General features: G+C 37.2%; 1 protein-coding gene across 4 annotated transcripts in view; it reads right to left on the bottom strand.

The window, feature by feature from the left end:
• Window positions 1-17,284, bottom strand: part of LYRM4 (LYR motif containing 4) — an 86,205-nt gene that overhangs the window by 59,334 nt on the left and 9,587 nt on the right. For 3 of the 4 annotated variants that reach the window (XR_008434915.1, XR_008434922.1, XM_053964973.1), the window contains exon 2: window positions 4,866-4,986. The exons of the other annotated variant lie outside the window; for it this stretch is intronic. Coding sequence is in view for 1 of the 3 variants with exons in the window: in XM_053964973.1 (XP_053820948.1) it covers window positions 4,866-4,986 (121 nt within the window). In the remaining 2 variants the exon portion in view is untranslated. The remainder of the gene's footprint in view (window positions 1-4,865; window positions 4,987-17,284) is intronic. 4 annotated transcript variants of the gene reach the window in all.

Raw genomic sequence — 17,284 nt, 5'->3', positions numbered from 1 at the left:
GCAAACTTCCAGTTCTTATCTAAGAACTGTAAGTCTACAATTTTATGGAAGAAAAATCTGTATTTTTGTAGAGAAATGGGTATTTGCCATTGTAAAGCTGGAAAGAAAATAGATAAAATTCAAAGAGCTTCTCAAGAAAAGCAGCAAAAAAATCTGTGATTTTAAAACTTCCTTGCAGTGACAAGCTTGATAAGAATGAACCATATTAGAACCCCAACAGAATTGTCTGCCAGCAGGAAGACATGACTTGTCAATACTACACACACTGCTGAACAGTAGCGTGATGCTGCCCCTTGTGTTCAAAGGGCTTTTCCAGCTATTCTTTCCTCTTTGCCTCAGAACTGCTGCCAACATAATGAAACACATTACACAGCATTTTGCAACTTTCTTACATATTCATCAAATTTAGACATAAATAGCCCAAATCTAATACTAACAAGACTTTTCAAAATGAATCTTCTCCTGCAAAGGGCATCCAGCCTACAGTGCTCTGCAGTATAAAAACAACTTGTTCAGATACCCAGAACATTTCTTAAATTTTGGTAAATTCCTTCAGACAGTCAATTCCAACGTCACAAACTCACAACTGTGTAAATTGGTACCACTCCTACAAATACTTGACAAAATGCTTTCAGTCCAGAAGTACATACACCTTGACAATTAGTAATATAGGAATATTTGCTGCTCAAAGGATGAGCAGTCAATTCAAACCAGGTGCAGTAAACTAGGGTAGTACTTCTACCTTTCATTTTTTATAGCAACTATAATTGAAGCTGCTTGTCTTGCTAATATTTATTAAACATGTTTTAAAATTTATGTTATTTTGATTAACAGAAAGTTTCCTTATGGCTTTATGGTCATTAATTCATAAGAATATGAGTGCTGTATTAGTATACTGATTCAGTTTAATTTCCCCTTCCATTCAAGTGTTATTCAAATTCACAATATTGCCAAGATAAAATACTGCTAATGAACACCTCAAGAAGGCAGAGTACTTGGCTATACACAGCTGCACTGGCAACTCGGCTTGCTGAAAAATAAAAGATCCAGCAGAACTGTTCTTATTTTGCAGAAGTTTCAGCACAGACCATACTAATAATTTTGACTATGGAAAAACATAAGAATATGAGACCAAAATCTCACACTAAGTATGATGTGGGCTTTTATCAAGGAGTAGTCATGAAGCATTTCATTAAGAGAAATGGAGCTAAAGTTACTACAAGCAATGGATATTTCAAGGATTAGAATGTACTTTATAACATGCTGCCAACATGAAAAATGCTGCAAGTACTCAGTATTTATCACTATCAGCGGAACCTTTCTAACTGTTTCATGCATCAACACCACATTCCTTCATTCTACACATCTGAAAGGAACAGTAAGAGAGGTCAAGCCTAAGGAAAACTCAAACTCAAATGAAAAGTTTATCTGTTCCCTTAAAAAACACAGATCACCAGCCAGCTGTAAAGGAGGCATATCCACAAGTCCCAACTGTCTGAGCACTCACGGTGCCATCTCTTGTCTCCCTGACCAAGGTTTGTGCAAACCAGGATTCTCATCAGTTTGGATTATTTAAAGAGACAAACAAAGCTGTGAAATACTAAAACACTTTTATTGAAAAGTACTGTAGGTGTGTGATGTTAAAACCAGTAAAATTGATGACAAAGGCTCAGAGCTGCCAAGAAAAACAGAATAATCCCTCTTCACTGGACAACAAGATGACTGGCAGTTTCTAGCTACAATACAAAACTGAGAAGAAAGCACTACAGAGGAATATGTAAGAATGAGACATTCTATAAATTAAAACAAGGCTTTGATGAATCAGAGCACACATGTCTACTATAGCTTTTGAACTTCACTGTTATATTTTCAGTTCAAAACCCAATAGACAGAATGGCATAAAGAAAACTTCAAAACACCCAATATTAGCCAATCTTCAAAGTGGCTTTCATAAATCTTAAATTTCAGCAGCAGCAGTACATTTCAGTGCAAATTTCCCTACCAATAACATACAAACATTACTAATAGTAATAGAAACTCACAAATGAAATCATATTAGCATAGCTGGGGAATGGCTGTTATGGCAATCCTTAAACACCTTCAAGACTTCACCTCAAAACTTTTTAAAACTTTCTACTTCACACTTATTTGTGACAACGCATTTCTCACAACATCCTTCTCTACAGGAAAGACATCACAAAATTTTGTTGTTTACACAGTAAACACACATGCACAAAAATCTTTGCTAACAGTGTTGAAAATGAGTTGTTCCTTCCGTTAGCCAGGCTATTATAAAATCAAAACCAATAATAAGCACAGGAGGATTAAGCTGGAGATTAATGTTCCTCCATGCTTTTCAGCACTATAGAGCTACTTTTATAACACTCCAGTAAATTGTACAGTGACTGACATGAACAAAATGACAGTAATCTGTCACTACTGCACATTTCCCACTAGGCTGATTCAAATAGTTATTTATGAATCTTACACTTCAATGGTCACTTTGATGACTAAACCATAAATTAGAATGTAAAGTGAATATAAATTTGATTTTAGAGTAACAGCAAATTGTCAGCAAATAGGGATATTATTTAATTTCTACTGACATACTAGAATAACGTCAGCAATACCAAGATGAACCACATCATAATAAACCCCAAACTTAGCAAAAAATTGTATGCTAGATCTCATGTTTACTTCAGTGCTTCTGCATTTAAAAATAAAAGCACTTTATATTATGCTTGGTTAATTTTAAATATAAAATCTTAATAATGTCAGATGACTTCATTACTTAGGTCTTCAATTAAATAGATAGGGAGAATGAACTTTTTCAACAGAGCATGATGAAATTTGACAGCAAGTAAATATTAATATGAATTTAGATGCTCAGGTTTTTAATAGTCCTGATGAAAAGCTTTTAAAACAGTGTTGCTATTTTTACAATATTTATCTCTTGCTTTACAGATGGGACTGACACAACGCTGAAACATAAAAGAGATTCTGCAAAGCACAACAGTTTGCAATTTTTTAGGAAAAAGAAGTCTTTAATATCCAAACAATCAACTCTTGCAGGAATGCATGTCAAAAAATTATCTTGATAAAATAATTTTCTTCTATCGGATTATTTTTTGTTTAAAAGTTCCATTGCCCATTATGTTACTGTATAATAACATTTATTATCTATTACTCTTGAAAACAGGTAAGATAAACCCTTCCAAAAGTGAATGCAGCGTGCTTGTACTTTCTCTGGAAAATGTCTAGAAGTGCAACATTAAAGAGATATTTGAACATAAGTTTCACTGTCTTAGCAGTGTTAAAAATGGAAAGTTGTGTCACTGTCTTTAATATTCCCTCTTTTCAAGTATTTTTCTCCTGAAATTCTTACATGGAATGATAGTGATCTGATTTAAAACCAACTTCAGCAATTTGGCTTTTAATGTTGGAGAAGGCCCTCAAATAGCTGATGTTTGAAACAAACATGCAAAACCCTTCAGGCTTAGCAATAACTGAGGCCATTCTGAATTATTCTGGTATGTCCCACTGATACAGTAATAAATGCATAACAAAAAGATGCTGACTGATGCTAAGGGACAGTCTTTAGTCTAAAAGAAAACTTGAAAAAAGGTGCAAGGCAAGAAGACCCCTATCCTAGACAAAAGTCCAGCCTGTCAAGAGTCTGTTTTAGAGAAATAATATTTTTTTTTAGGATCTACAGAAACAAAGTAATCTGGGTTTACACAGGACTTAGAAAGGAAAGAGGAGTTTTATTTTAAAATCTGTCCCAGACCTATTAGGACTCAGATCAGTAGAATCATGTTTTGCTGAGAAAAAAAATTGCAAAGTTTTTATCTAGCAAGACTTTATCTTAAGCAAGAATTAGAAGAGCTGAAAATGCCAATTATCACCTACAGATCTGAGAAAAAACACCCCAACATTCAAATGTAATTGCATTGGAACAGTCCAATCCAGATTGTTTCTCTGAGAAACAAATAAAAACATAGCAGTGTTTGAGTTAAAAAAAAAGATAGCAAAACTATGGTAGCACAAAAAACCCCACCTGTTCCTGGGAGATGAAAGTAAAAAAAAAATAACTTGCACTGAAGCATCCATAGTTAATTGTCAAATCAAAGGGCCCAGCTCCCTACTAAAATAAGAACCCATCCAACTGACCTGCTGGTTGTTTAAAGAGCCATATTAAAGCAATCCATGGAGGAGCAGGTACACATGTTCATTCAGTGTTTAATAAAAGTTCTACTGAGCTCTGACTGGTGTACTGGTGTCAGCAAACACAGATTTTGCAAGGAGGAGCAGCTTAAGCACTGTAAGTTCTCACGGAGAGGTCAGGCATAGAAACTTGCTTTCCAATTTTTAGTAGTCACTTTAGATAGACAGTGGGTATGAATGAGAAGTTAAAAAAGTATCTGAAGTTCAACCAAGTCTACTTCATTTCTTAGTAACATGGTACCTAGTGGAAGGAACAGAGATGCTATAAATGCTACTCAGACAAGGCTGAAGAAAAATATTGCCAGTGACTCAAATTTTCCAAAGAAGAACCTATCACCCTGTTTGGACACATTTAGCCAGCATTTACTTAATTCACGTCAGAATTTTCTTGTTCTGTTACTATTTTAACACTGTATCTGGAGATGGGAAAAAACAAACACAGAAGAAAGTGAGACTATTTGGAGTGAGTGTCAAAGGCACCTCTCTGAACCTATGATGAAAGGATGAGCAAATTCAGACAAAACCTGATGTTCATCTAGAGATGTTTCGAGCAAGGAAATTTTTTTTCCATCTCCAATGGCATAAGACAGTTAAATGAGTAGTGAACAACTCCCATAAAAAAATCAGAGAAATTAACATACCTGCCGTTGAATAACCTCTAGGTTTGCTTTGGCTTTATTCAGTAGTTCTTCTATTTTTTCAGAATCTGCTATGTTCTTGTTTTCTCTAAAGGCATCTCTTATCCTTCTGATGGCATATGTTCTAAACACAAACAATAAGAGGACATGTATTCACAGATATGCCATGATTTATGTCATTTCAACATTCTTTAAAACATGCTGATACAAAGGATAAAATGCACACCTCCCATATATATGTACTTATTTTGCTCAGTTTTAGACACATATCATTTTACTTAAGGTTTTGTCTTGCCTGAGTTGAAGTAGTGACCAGATCCTATAATTTAAAAAAAAGTGCTTCTATTGGATGCTACTGCAGAAAAATGTTGTTTTTCAAGTATCAGTCCAATCTTAACTGCTTGCTTGTGCTGAAGCCATACTGTTGGATGTCCAGCATGGGATACTGCAAAACTCAAGAATATCACAAAAAGGCTAAGGACCAGAAAATAATTCCCCAGATTATTTTGAACCAGAGTGACTATTCTTAACCTGCATATCCTAAAGGTCATTGTCTCAATATACATTTCTACTAGATGCAGTGTTGTAATCTAGTAGTCAACAAAGGTAGATTGATGGAGCAATTAACACAAAAAGGGCTTCTTCCCTGTCACCCTTTTCCTCTCCTGACAAGGTGTATTTCACCCCTCCGTCCAACACCTCCTCATTCATTTCCCCACTAAGAAGCAACAACAGAACATGATTTCTGCAAGCTGGAAGAGGTTATGATCTCTGCTTCCAGACAGGAAGGTCCAAAGCTGCAGCTTTTCCCAAATCTTGCCCTTTCTTTCCAACACAGTAAAGAACTTTCACACAGTCTGTAGTGTGCTGTCATCCTGCCTTCCCTCCATCCCAATCAAGGCCAATTTCCAGATGAAAATAAAATTTTCAGATGGAGCAGTGGATACATCCATTACACGGGTCCTTGAGAGGAACTGGAGAAATGCAGTAACCTGATCTTGCTCATCTGTCTTCCTCATGTTCCTCTGTACCACCACATCACATCAGTATCACTTTTGCTACAGAAAATAAAACCCTATGTGTGGCACTGGAAGGAAACAAAAGGCTGCAAAACTCCCCCACAATTAGTTTAATATTTCAACAACCCTTTCCAATCTTGTATAAAAGTGGAACATGAGAGACAAAATTGTCTGAAATGCAATCACAGAAAACCCAAGGACAAGACTGAAAAATAAAATTATTGGGGGAGGAGACTGAGGAGAGTGGAAGAAAAGGAAAGATGAATAGCCAGTGGCACTCTATTCCATTAGATGGTGCTATCCAGCTCCCAATGCAGCTTTCACCAGCCAAGTAGCGTATTTTCTCTTTGAGCTCATAAATAATACATTTCAATCACAGGAATCAGGATGGCTGTGGAGTGCCACTCTGCCATCGCACTCCGGCAGATGGTGCGTGCTTTTAATTAGGGCCTGCTCACCTCTAATGTGACACAGGGGTGCGTGAGGGAGTGAGCCAATGTGTGTTTGGATGTGTGAAGTTAATAGAATGTATTAAATATGGAAGCTCAATCTCATCTGCAGCTGTTGTCCTAGCAAGACATGAAGGGGAAGCTGATTATTTCTTGTAGAAAAGAAACAAGCCCAAATCATCAATATATAGTGTAATTCTCTTGCTTGATAATGGAGAGATTGCAAATAACCCCATATACGTATGTAGCGTTAAACTGTGCAAAACATATAATATTTTCTGAAAGAAAGGACAGGTTTCCAAGAGCTACAACAACAAACATGTATATATTCAGCTTAAAAGAAACAACAACAACCCAGTATCTATTACTGGGTACAAGTCTTTCTATTGTTGGCTGGGGGACTATGTACAAATGTACGGGATAGGACTGCTGAGGAACATGTTTATTTTTTAGCATTAGTCTCCATGGTTATGACAATGGGAACATGCCAACAGCTCACATCTTAGGCAGCAGACAAAGAATTTAATGTTACAACTTACTTTAAAAGCTTTTTGACTAATCACACAAAGTATAAGCATATAGCCAGTAGTTCTATCCAACCACTATAAGCACACGTACCTTTGGTTAAAACAATGCTCGCTTATTTCAAATACAATACCTGCTTGTAAGCCTTAAGATACAATGCACAGAGCTCCATTATTAACCTTAGAACTTCCTAGTATCTTGCTAGATATACTTTTCTATAACTTAGGGAGTTATTCTAGCCAAGTGTTAATACACTGACCATTGTTCTATTTGTCCTTATTCTAGCCAAGTGTTAATACACTGACCATTGTTCTATTTGTCCTTATTTTCTACTTCTTGAATAATTTTTCTGCTGACAAATCTTATGTCTACTGCTTAGCTCTAATCGCAGTTTAGAGCTAAAATGCAATATAAATGAGTAAATGCTATCTACATAAAAAAAGATAGATGGGACAAAACCAAATTCTTGTTCAGTATAACACCTACAGACTGGAGGTGGCGTTTTTGTTTTGTTTTGTATGTATGATGTCTTAATTGTTCCATTTTTTCTCTCTTCCTCTAATTACACCCAACAATTGTTGAGAAAGAAAACAGACCAGTTTTTAAATATAATCACAAAGTTGCACTGTTTTTACCTTCTATTTTTTAACCTTCTAATTTTTTAAACTTCATGAGTTTTAACATCCAAAGAAAGTTACTTTACATAGGCGTTAACACAATCTTAATTCTACAGCTAAATCCATGTATCTCTAAACACATTTCAAAGACTAGCTCTGTAGCCTGGCACTACTCTTTACCAAAGTTACACTGAGATTTAATGCATCACTTCAAACAAGGATGAGCTCAATTCAAAGCTCAAACCCAATACTATAATGACTGTAAAATATCCTTTCTTCCCTGTTGAGAGGTGTCAGGGAAATATTTTACCAACATTCAAATTCTCTAAAATTATGTAAAAAGTGTTAAGTCAAGATATAAACAAACTGGAAGGCTTTTTTTTCATTTTTTTATGTGTGTGTGTTTTTTTTTCTTTTTTTATGCAATAACAGTTGTGAACAGTGTCAATTCAGCACCTCAACACTCTCTATATTTCAACAGTTTTTGAACTGAGAATGCATTAAAAGCTAGAACTACCATAAGAAATGCAATATTGCTTCAAGTCTATGAAAAACTAAGCCCTTCTGAAAGTACAGTGGTGTGTGTAAGCAACACATGTTTGAGAATAACCTGATCATTCAGACATGTATCTGTTGGGGTTTTTTAACAGAGCACTGCTCCAGAGATCTGGCTGATGAACAGACTAGTTTGCTGATCAGCTGCTCTAATGGAGTGTATTTTCAGTTCAATGAGTATAACACACCAAACCCAAACCTGTGACATTTGAAGACACACCTAGAAATGCCAGTAGCAGCAAATACATGGTTGTCTTCATAAAACTTTACATTATTCTAAAAGAAGCACTGCAGACAGCGTCAGAGCTGAAAAGACGACTGGCAAGTGAAGTGATGGCTGTTACCTTATGGATGATTATTTACACAGAGGGGCATAAAGGAACTGCAACAAGTTTAAGCCAATGTGAAGAGGAGCTACTGCAATTTCACCACCCTGGCAGATACAAACCCTCCGTCTCCTTTAGCCCAGCACAGTCAGTCTGATATTTGGCCCCAGCTGAGCCAGTCTAACTTGGGAAATTGACAGAAATTAACCTATTACAAGAGTTAACTTCATTTTTAGTTGTTTTGGGCTCTTTTTGCAGATTAGTGAGCTTCATCAGCTCTCCATGGAATTGGATGAGCAACATCACTGAGGAGGGGGGAATACAGCAGTACTGATTTTGATGGATAGAGTTTGCAATTGATCCCATTAGAAAGGCCAAGCAAGTGACACAAAGAAAGGGGACCTTTCAGTGAGAAGGTACCAAGCTAACCCTCCAGAGAAACAGAATAAAAAAGCAGTTTTGGATACAGTACAGCTCCTATAGGCCTGTGGGAAAAGCCTAGTTCCTAATGCAGCAGTACTCATTAGGAAACATCATTTAAATTAAGCCTTAAACTACATTTCACAATTCATTATTTTTCTCACCTATTTTTTGAAAACAGATGTTGAACAATGGCTGAAAGATGCAACAAGGTATTTTGCTTTTATCATCCAAGTGTACTGAAATTTGAATAGAGAACACCTTTAACTTTATCTTCTGCAAAGACTTCTCCAGTGACTAGTGACAGCAGGATCCAAGCAAGAGTGTACAGTTGAATATATTCACTCAGCGCTCTCATACATATGCACACTCAAAACACCTCTTGTGATTCCTACTTACGTGCATCTGTCACACAATTGATTCCCAATTAAATCAAAATAATGTCCTCAATGGGCAGACTCAGTGTGATGGCTGCAGACCAAAGCCACCGCAGGTGGATGACGACACAAGGCAACAGATGCACATCAGCAGAAAGCATGAGTGGTTGGGTGTTAACACAAGAACAAGGCCAGAGCCAGAACATTACCACAGACCCTCAGGCACTGGGCACTGCCTGCTAATGTTATGAGACTACAGTGCTGCCAAATAATAGTAAAAACTAAAGAGAAAGCAGTCTTTGGCCCAATAATCTACCTTCAAAGAGTTCCTCTCTTTTCTTCCCTGAAGCACAATCAAAAGCCTAATGTGTCCTCATGAAAATGAAGTCTACGAGAAGCGAAGTCTACGAGAAGCAAAGTCTGAAACAACAACTATTAATGAAAAATGAAATCACAATCCAGGTACTTCAGAAAATAATAACTGCTTGGGGACTTATACATTTTATTTCGAAATGCTTACTTATGTCACACCTGACCAAAAAAAAAAAAAAAAAATCTTTATGCTCTGCTAAATGAAAAGAAGCTGAAACGTCACACAAACATACTTGCTTAAGTACACAGTTCCGAGCTTTCAAAATAAACCTTTCAATAATAAGCCAAGCAATGTTTTTCTCAGCACCATTTTGCATTCACAAGTATCACAACACACTAAAGGTTTAATCATCTTTCCAAGACATCTTTACAAACATGTTGACATCTTGGCTCTGTGCCTGGTCAACATGTGCAACATATTAATAGGCCACATCATAGTCACAGGCACCACACTGCGGAACACAACGGCTATTACAAGTTGCTGGCCATTGAGCACGCACATGAACACAGAAGAGGACAGACAATCTGTGGTATGCAATCTGTGCAAGCAAAACACATCACAAGGGAAGGGGCCACCAGGTTAGAATGTTCATATTCAAGGCTTTCAAAAAAGGTCTAGAGTAAAATTCATTTTTTCTTATTAGCTTCAGTTATATTCAATAAATTAAGGCGAGTGAGAAGTAGCCAAGCTCTAGGACGCCAACTGGGGTTAATAGCTCTGGAATGAAGTATATTATGCTTTTATTTAAGGGCACAGTGTGCAAAAGTGAGATGCTCATTTACAATATAGTGAGGGACCCTTTTCATAAAAGGTCTGTTTCCTTTAACTGAACTATATTTTCTTACCACCACTGCTTTCCAAATAACATCTATTAACTTATGGTAGCAACACGATGAATTTTCAGATTTTCCCATTATTACCAGCAAAATGTGCACTAGATGAGATCTGCCCAACTAAATTTTCAGCATTTCATTTAAAAAGGGAAAGTTTCTTAATCATCTGCAGAAAAATAATTTTAGCTCACAGTAAAGTTTTATTAGCATTAGTGAAGATGTCTTCATGTACAGAATAATGTCTGAGGGAATGTTTATTTGGATGTATATATATGTACACATGTGTATTTCCATATATATGTGTATGTATGTATTTACAATATTATTTCCTCTATAAATGTCTCATCAAAAGACACCAATTAAGGTGAAAAAAAACCTGCATGTAATTACCATCTAATGCAAAAAAATATAAACACTTAACAACAGGTGTGTGGTTGAGACTGAGAGGTAAGTACCTCCCCAGGAAGCAGTTGTGACTGGTCTAATTAAACCCAAGACCAACAGAGGGATGTGAACACAACTTTTTATCAACAAGTTGTTCCTCAAACTCCATCACTAGACACACTTTCAGCACTGCCACTTCAAGTTACAGCACAATAACAATTACATCTGCCTGTTTTCTAAAATTCAAAGCAAAGCCTATTCTTGCAACCACGATTTCTTTGGGGCAGTCAGAGTGGTGGCTGGATGCTGGGAAAGGAGGAAAGAAGAGTAAAGAAGAATAAAGATTAGACTGTTGGTAAACTGATAAAAAAGAATATTATTTCCTTGATTTTCTAACGAAGCACAGTCACTAGACAGTCTTCACAAAAAGCCTACAGAAAGAAACCTACCAGTCACTACTTGGTTTTTCTAACATACAAAACATGAATTCCAATGCAATTGCTAAGAAATATGTCCAGAATAGAATAGTACTAGAGATAATTTATTAGAGAGGATTAACCCAAAAGAACAGAGAATAGGAATAAAGACTTATGAACATTAGAAAATAATATTTGAGAGAGGGTGACTGTAACCCCGTGCATATAATACATGCTGTATGATCAGATACAAGCATTTGTAGCTTATTTCCAAAGCAAATATTGCTATTTTGCATCCTAGACCTCAAAACGTCTAACAAAAACTTGAACCTTTTCCATAAGTTTCCTTTCATTTCCTTTTTTCAACCTAAACTCAAAAATGTTTTCAGAAAAGGAGAACTTCTTTTTTCTGACTATATCTTTTCATCAGTTTGTGTCTGTACCCACTTCAAAGCAGAGAGCATGGATGACCACCTGATCAACAGGATCACAGAATCATTCACATTGGAAATGAGTCTAGGAGGTCTCTAGTCCCACCTTCTGCTGAAAGGAGGGTCAGTGATGGCGTCAGATCAGATTAATCACAGTTTTGTCCTGTTTAAGTCTTGCAAACAGGATGTTGACCAGACCACCTTGCTCAGAAAACGAGCTCAATTGCTTGATTGCCCTTGTAGGGAAAACACTTTCCTTAAAGTCAGTCTGAAGAACCACTCTTCCAGCACTTTACATCAGCTGTCAGTTTTTCTCCTACCAGGCCCCTCTAGATACCTTGAGGTACTGGCTGCTTTCAGAGTCCCTCAGTGTTGTTTCTTCTCCAGGCTGAACCAGCTTCCTCAGCCTTTGCTCACAGGACCAGCGCTTCAGCCCCCTTGCTAGCTCCTGCTGAACTGCCTACAGGTTTGTCTGTGCCCTTCCTGTTGGAGGACTGAGGAGGGCAAGACTGGATGCAGAAGTCCAGATGTGATCTCCCTCCTTTCAATCTGCTGTCTGAGCAACTCTTGATTCATCTCAAGATGCTCTTGGCCTTCCTTGCTACCAGGGCACACAGCTCTGTTCCCAAAGACGTTCTTCTTCCCAGAACACTATCGGTTCTATTCATAGTTAACTATGATTATTTTTGCAATTCATTGAAAAATACATTTTTGTGGCTATATTTCTAAAATAAAAACAGTTATTGGCTTAATTCTAAGTGTAAGAAATCTCCACAGAAGGGAGTGCTTTTCAGGAGGTCAGGGTTAAAAGAAAAAAGTAAAGATGTCCAAATGAAAGCATTCTTTTAATCTTAATTGGAGTTCCAATTTCAATGTTATATCGCAGAAGAGGCTAAAACAAGAGGGTTATCAGTGAAGGACCCAACTGCACAAGTTGTTCAGTTAATGAGGCACCAGGCAAGGATGTGCTGCAGGAACTATAACCTGAATTTGCTACAGATGAAAAGGGTCCTGATGGCCTGAAATGAGTAATAGCTCTCTGCTGAGCTTTCACTGCCAAGCCCTTGCCAGCTGCTCTACAACTGGGGTAGCTCAGCAGTCCAATTACCAGGCAGGGAATGCCTTGAAATGAAGTTCAAAACCTGACAAGGTTGGTTTCTCTCTTCTTCCTTTTGAGACAGATATATATCACTCCATTTGCTGTGCTGCTGTTTCAGAACAGTTCATAAAAAAGGCCTGGCCTGCTGTGTATAGCCACTACAGTATTTTTCTGGAAAGATTAGTTTTAGTCCAATGCTGTGACCAACATTTCTCTTTTCAGCATGGCTAGAGGATCTCCCTGCACTGGTATGGCCTCACCTTGAATATCACATGCAGTTTTAGTCACCACCAGATAAGAAAGGTATTAAGCTATTAGAGAGCATCCAAAGGAGGCCAACAAAGATGGTGAAGGGCCTTGAGGGGAAACCATATGAGGAGTGCCTGAGGTCACTTGGTCTGTTCAGCCTGGAGAAGAGGAGACTGAGGTGAGACCTCATTGCAGTTACAGCTTCCTCAAGAGGGGAAGAGGAGGGGGAGGCACTGAGCTCTTCCCAGTGGTGACCAGTGACAGGACCCGAGGGAATGGCCTGGAGTTGTCAGGGGAGATTTGGTTGGATATTAGAAAAATGTTTTTCCCCTAGAGGGTGGTTGGGCACTGGAACAGTTTCCCCAGGGCAGTGGTCACAGCACCAAGCCTGAAAGAGCTCAAGAAGGGTTTGGACAATGCTCTTCAGCACATGGTGTGAGTCTTGGGGATGGACCTGTGCAGAGCCAGTAGATGGACTCAATGATCCTTGTGGGCCCCTGCCATTGCTCCAGTTTCTGTGATCCTGTGACTTGGGTACGCTGAAGAGGGCTAAACAGATTGCACCTCTTGGTGATTTCATTTAGGGAAGCACTGGGTGCTAATCAGTCTTTCTGGATGCAAGTATTTCACACTTGACAGTGGAAAATTATTTGCCTTTGATGAAGCAATAGTTGCTAAGGTTATTTTAATTAAGCAGCAGGACATAAAGCTTTGGATATTCTAACTACTTGGACTGCAGTATGGTTGGTCTGGATGGTGATAAGATTTTGATAGGATGTTTCTGAAGCATGGCATTATTTCTGAAAGTATAGTAAATACCCAGTTACAGGACACATATTATTTTAATATGGAAATTATGCCAGTTCCTTAGAAGAGAAAAAGGATCAAGTATCAGATATATATTAACAGTATACAGTTTTAAAATAAATGAGATATTTTGACTTACAAAAGACTTAGAGAAATAGTTCTCTGAAGGTTGTCTGAGGTGAAGGTTTGTTGGCTATTCAGACAGACTAGTAATTTTCAGTATACCAAACAGACTCCTAAAAAAGTTTTACTTTGCAGAAGTGATCTCTGGATTCTAGCAATAAAGACAGTTAATTTTACCCCTTGATTTTTGCTCAAGTAAACATGAGATTTCTGAGACAGAAGGATGTAAACATCATAGGTCCAAATGGAAGAATTTGTATTAAAATTATATAGGGTCCAGTTATCTCATGACAAAGGCAACAATAAACCACAAATAAATTTTATTAAACAATCCACATGAAGTAACATACCACCTGCTCTGTTTATATACAACATACCAAAAGTTACAGGATTTAGAATATTGAAGTTACTATCCAAAATTTATTCTCTCATCCATTTCTATCAGCTTTACAGCTTATCCAAAAATCTTTATTCCTTATAACTCAGTCAGTAATGACAAACATCCCCCACTGAACTTCCTACCACTATCTGGCTTAGTGAACTTCCCTCATTTATAGGAAAGCACTGCATGTTTAGTTTAGCAAATTTACAACATCAATTTTGACAGCAAGGGTGGATACTTGAACTTACTTAGCAGTACATAAAATTCTAATATGTGCAAAGCCTATTAGTCAAATCTAGAGGCCTAAAAAAGTAAATTTGGAATTTGTAATAAAATCAGCATCCTACTTTGTGCATACAACAGAGTGCTGAATATTGTTTTCAGACATTTGGGATTGTAAGTATATGCCTTTGGACAATGGATGTAATGTTTCAGGAAGCTCAGATCCAGACTACTATATAATTATTACCAAAGGATCAGAAAAAAAGAAATGTGGGTTAATTTGTACACTATGAATACTCCTTAAGGTAGAGAAAGTCAAGTGAACTAGATATTTCCTTCTGTATCCTTTCTATTTAATTAGTTACAGGATATGGAAGTCTTCACAGACTTTAGAGATGATTATGTCAGGACTAAAGAAAGAGAGGCTAAAATCCCCATCCTGAGTTGAACAGTAACCCAGAAATGCAAAGGAAGCAAACTCTGGGTGTCACTTCTTCCCCCACAGGAAACTAGATGCAGCTTCTCACATGAAAAAAGAGCAGTAGGACCCATGGTGAACAGAGGCAAGGACTGAAAGAAAAAGAATATTCTGCTTGGTAAAGCTGAATGACTGATGTACCATGCAGTGAGGCAGATTTGAGGTTTTCAGGTAGGCACAGCTGATCTTCATCCCCATAAATAACGCAGCACCCCTGTGCACCAGGCATAACGTGCCAGAGCTGCCCACCCTGACTTTCTGCACTCCACAGCTCTCACCTCCCAGGTGCTACCAGCACAAGGGAGCACTTAAAAAGTCAGACCGTTGGCAGGCAAGTTATGAAAAAATATGTCCAAAGCTCTTTATCTTTGGGGCATGATGGTGATGAGATAAGACATACCCAAGGCCTCCACTAGCTCCAGTAAAGTAAATTCAGCTTCTCAGGACCCATAGATCCTATGCATTTCTCTGAAGTCCAGAAGTAAAACAGGAATCAAAGCAATACTAAAACCTAAGTGAAGTAACGCAACATTGTTCAAAGCTACTTCACATTAAAGAAACAAAGAAAAAAAAAAAGGGTTACATTTTTTTTTCCTACTATTTTTCCTACAGTTACTCTAAAAAAAAAAAAACATAGAATAGATTATCTGTCTGCCAAACATGAAACAAAGAGAAGCTACTAGCCAAAATGTTTGTTTTGGGCTGTGTATGAGCTCCACCTCTAAGACTGTGGTGCATACACTCCTACTGTCCAAACTGTAGATCCCAGCATATGATGCAATACTTTGATCTGACAAGTTATACTTTAATATCAGACAGAAAAATTAGATTAAATTTAAAACTCAAGGTATTCTAGTCCAGTGAACAGAAGTCATTCAATAAACTTGCTGACAGATCTTTAGTGCACTTAAACAGTTTAACTACTATAACAGAAAAGGAGATCAGAAGTATTTAGGAAGACAAAGAGAGCAGTCAATTGTCCTTTTAAAGAAGAGAAGCATTGACAAACACCTTTTAATCTAGGCAAGCCCAAATACGTTAAATATAGACATTAAAATTTAGAGGTGAAGCTATGCTAAGGTCAATAATTTTTAAAGCGTCTTCCAGTCAACCTCTTAACACTCTCTCTAGGAGTCTTACACTATGAATGAAAAAGGATTAACATATTATATTTCTATATCTTACACATTCTATTTAATAAGACTAGGTTCAGATTGGTACATTTAAATATAAAAAAATATTCTGCATTTCAAGCCAAGAATAAGCTACAAAAACTTCCAGATAATACTCATAAATTTTACTAATTAAAAGTTACAGAAAAATAGTCACTCACATGAGTGATGGTAGCACTTTCTGTCCTCTGTCTGTAAGCAAGGAAAAAGAAAACATAAAGTAAACACCAGCTTCTTTTCCTCCCATAAGCACATGGCTGCTGGCTGCAAGAATTTCTTCTCAGATAACATTTACTCTAAATGTGGAATTAACATCTGGCTTAAAACTCAGTAACTCAGACAAGTTCTGGCTACGGTTACTGCAGGAGATATTAGGAGAGGAAAAGAGGTACTAGGAGCGATCTACTTACCATTTTTAGCATAACATTTTATGACCAGGGTAGATTACCTTCCCTTTCAAATGAGACATGACCTTCCACTCCACAGAGTAGCAGAAAAAGTTTCCAATCTAGGAACAAATTACCAACACAAGTTGCAGAAGCACAAGGTTTCCAGCAATAACTTGCACTGATAGAGAATTTCTCCTTCAAGGGTTTCAACAAATTGTTGGGAAATAAAAGCCCAGAACCAAGCCTCAAAGTCCATGCAGGTTAGTAAGCACTGCCACTAGTTCACAGAACAAGGAGTTTTGTACAGATATATGTACAGTACACTTGTATGTCCAACCCTGTATTCCTGCAGCTTATAGGACTATCTTCATCCCAAGCTACTCTTGGTTTTGGAAATGACTGTGAGAGTGCCACCAGCAGTTTGATAAATATCTGTATTTCCATGCAAAATCTGCAAATAATGGGCAGCAATTTTGGGTATAAATGATGAACGGAAAATAATAATTTAAATGTAGTAAAAAATGTGCTTAACAGCTCTGGAAATCAAGAAGTCTATTTAGCGTTCTACATGAAATGCATTGCTTATTATTGTTGTGTAAACAAAATACTTGAACATTTATTTTCATACTGTAAATTAGTCAGATCAGGGAAAAAACATTATGAGTGAGACATCTAATTTATTTTGGCCAGTGATAAACTATTTAGATCAATCAATCAATGTTTCCCCCTTCAGAACTAGTTTACATACGAAGACCATTAATTTGAAAACCTATTTG

This window comes from Vidua chalybeata, chromosome 1, assembly GCF_026979565.1.
Source record: "Vidua chalybeata isolate OUT-0048 chromosome 1, bVidCha1 merged haplotype, whole genome shotgun sequence".
Classification (NCBI taxonomy): domain Eukaryota; kingdom Metazoa; phylum Chordata; class Aves; order Passeriformes; family Viduidae; genus Vidua; species Vidua chalybeata.
The sequence above is the reverse complement of the archived record's forward strand: the minus strand, read 5'-3'. Positions and strand labels throughout refer to the sequence as shown.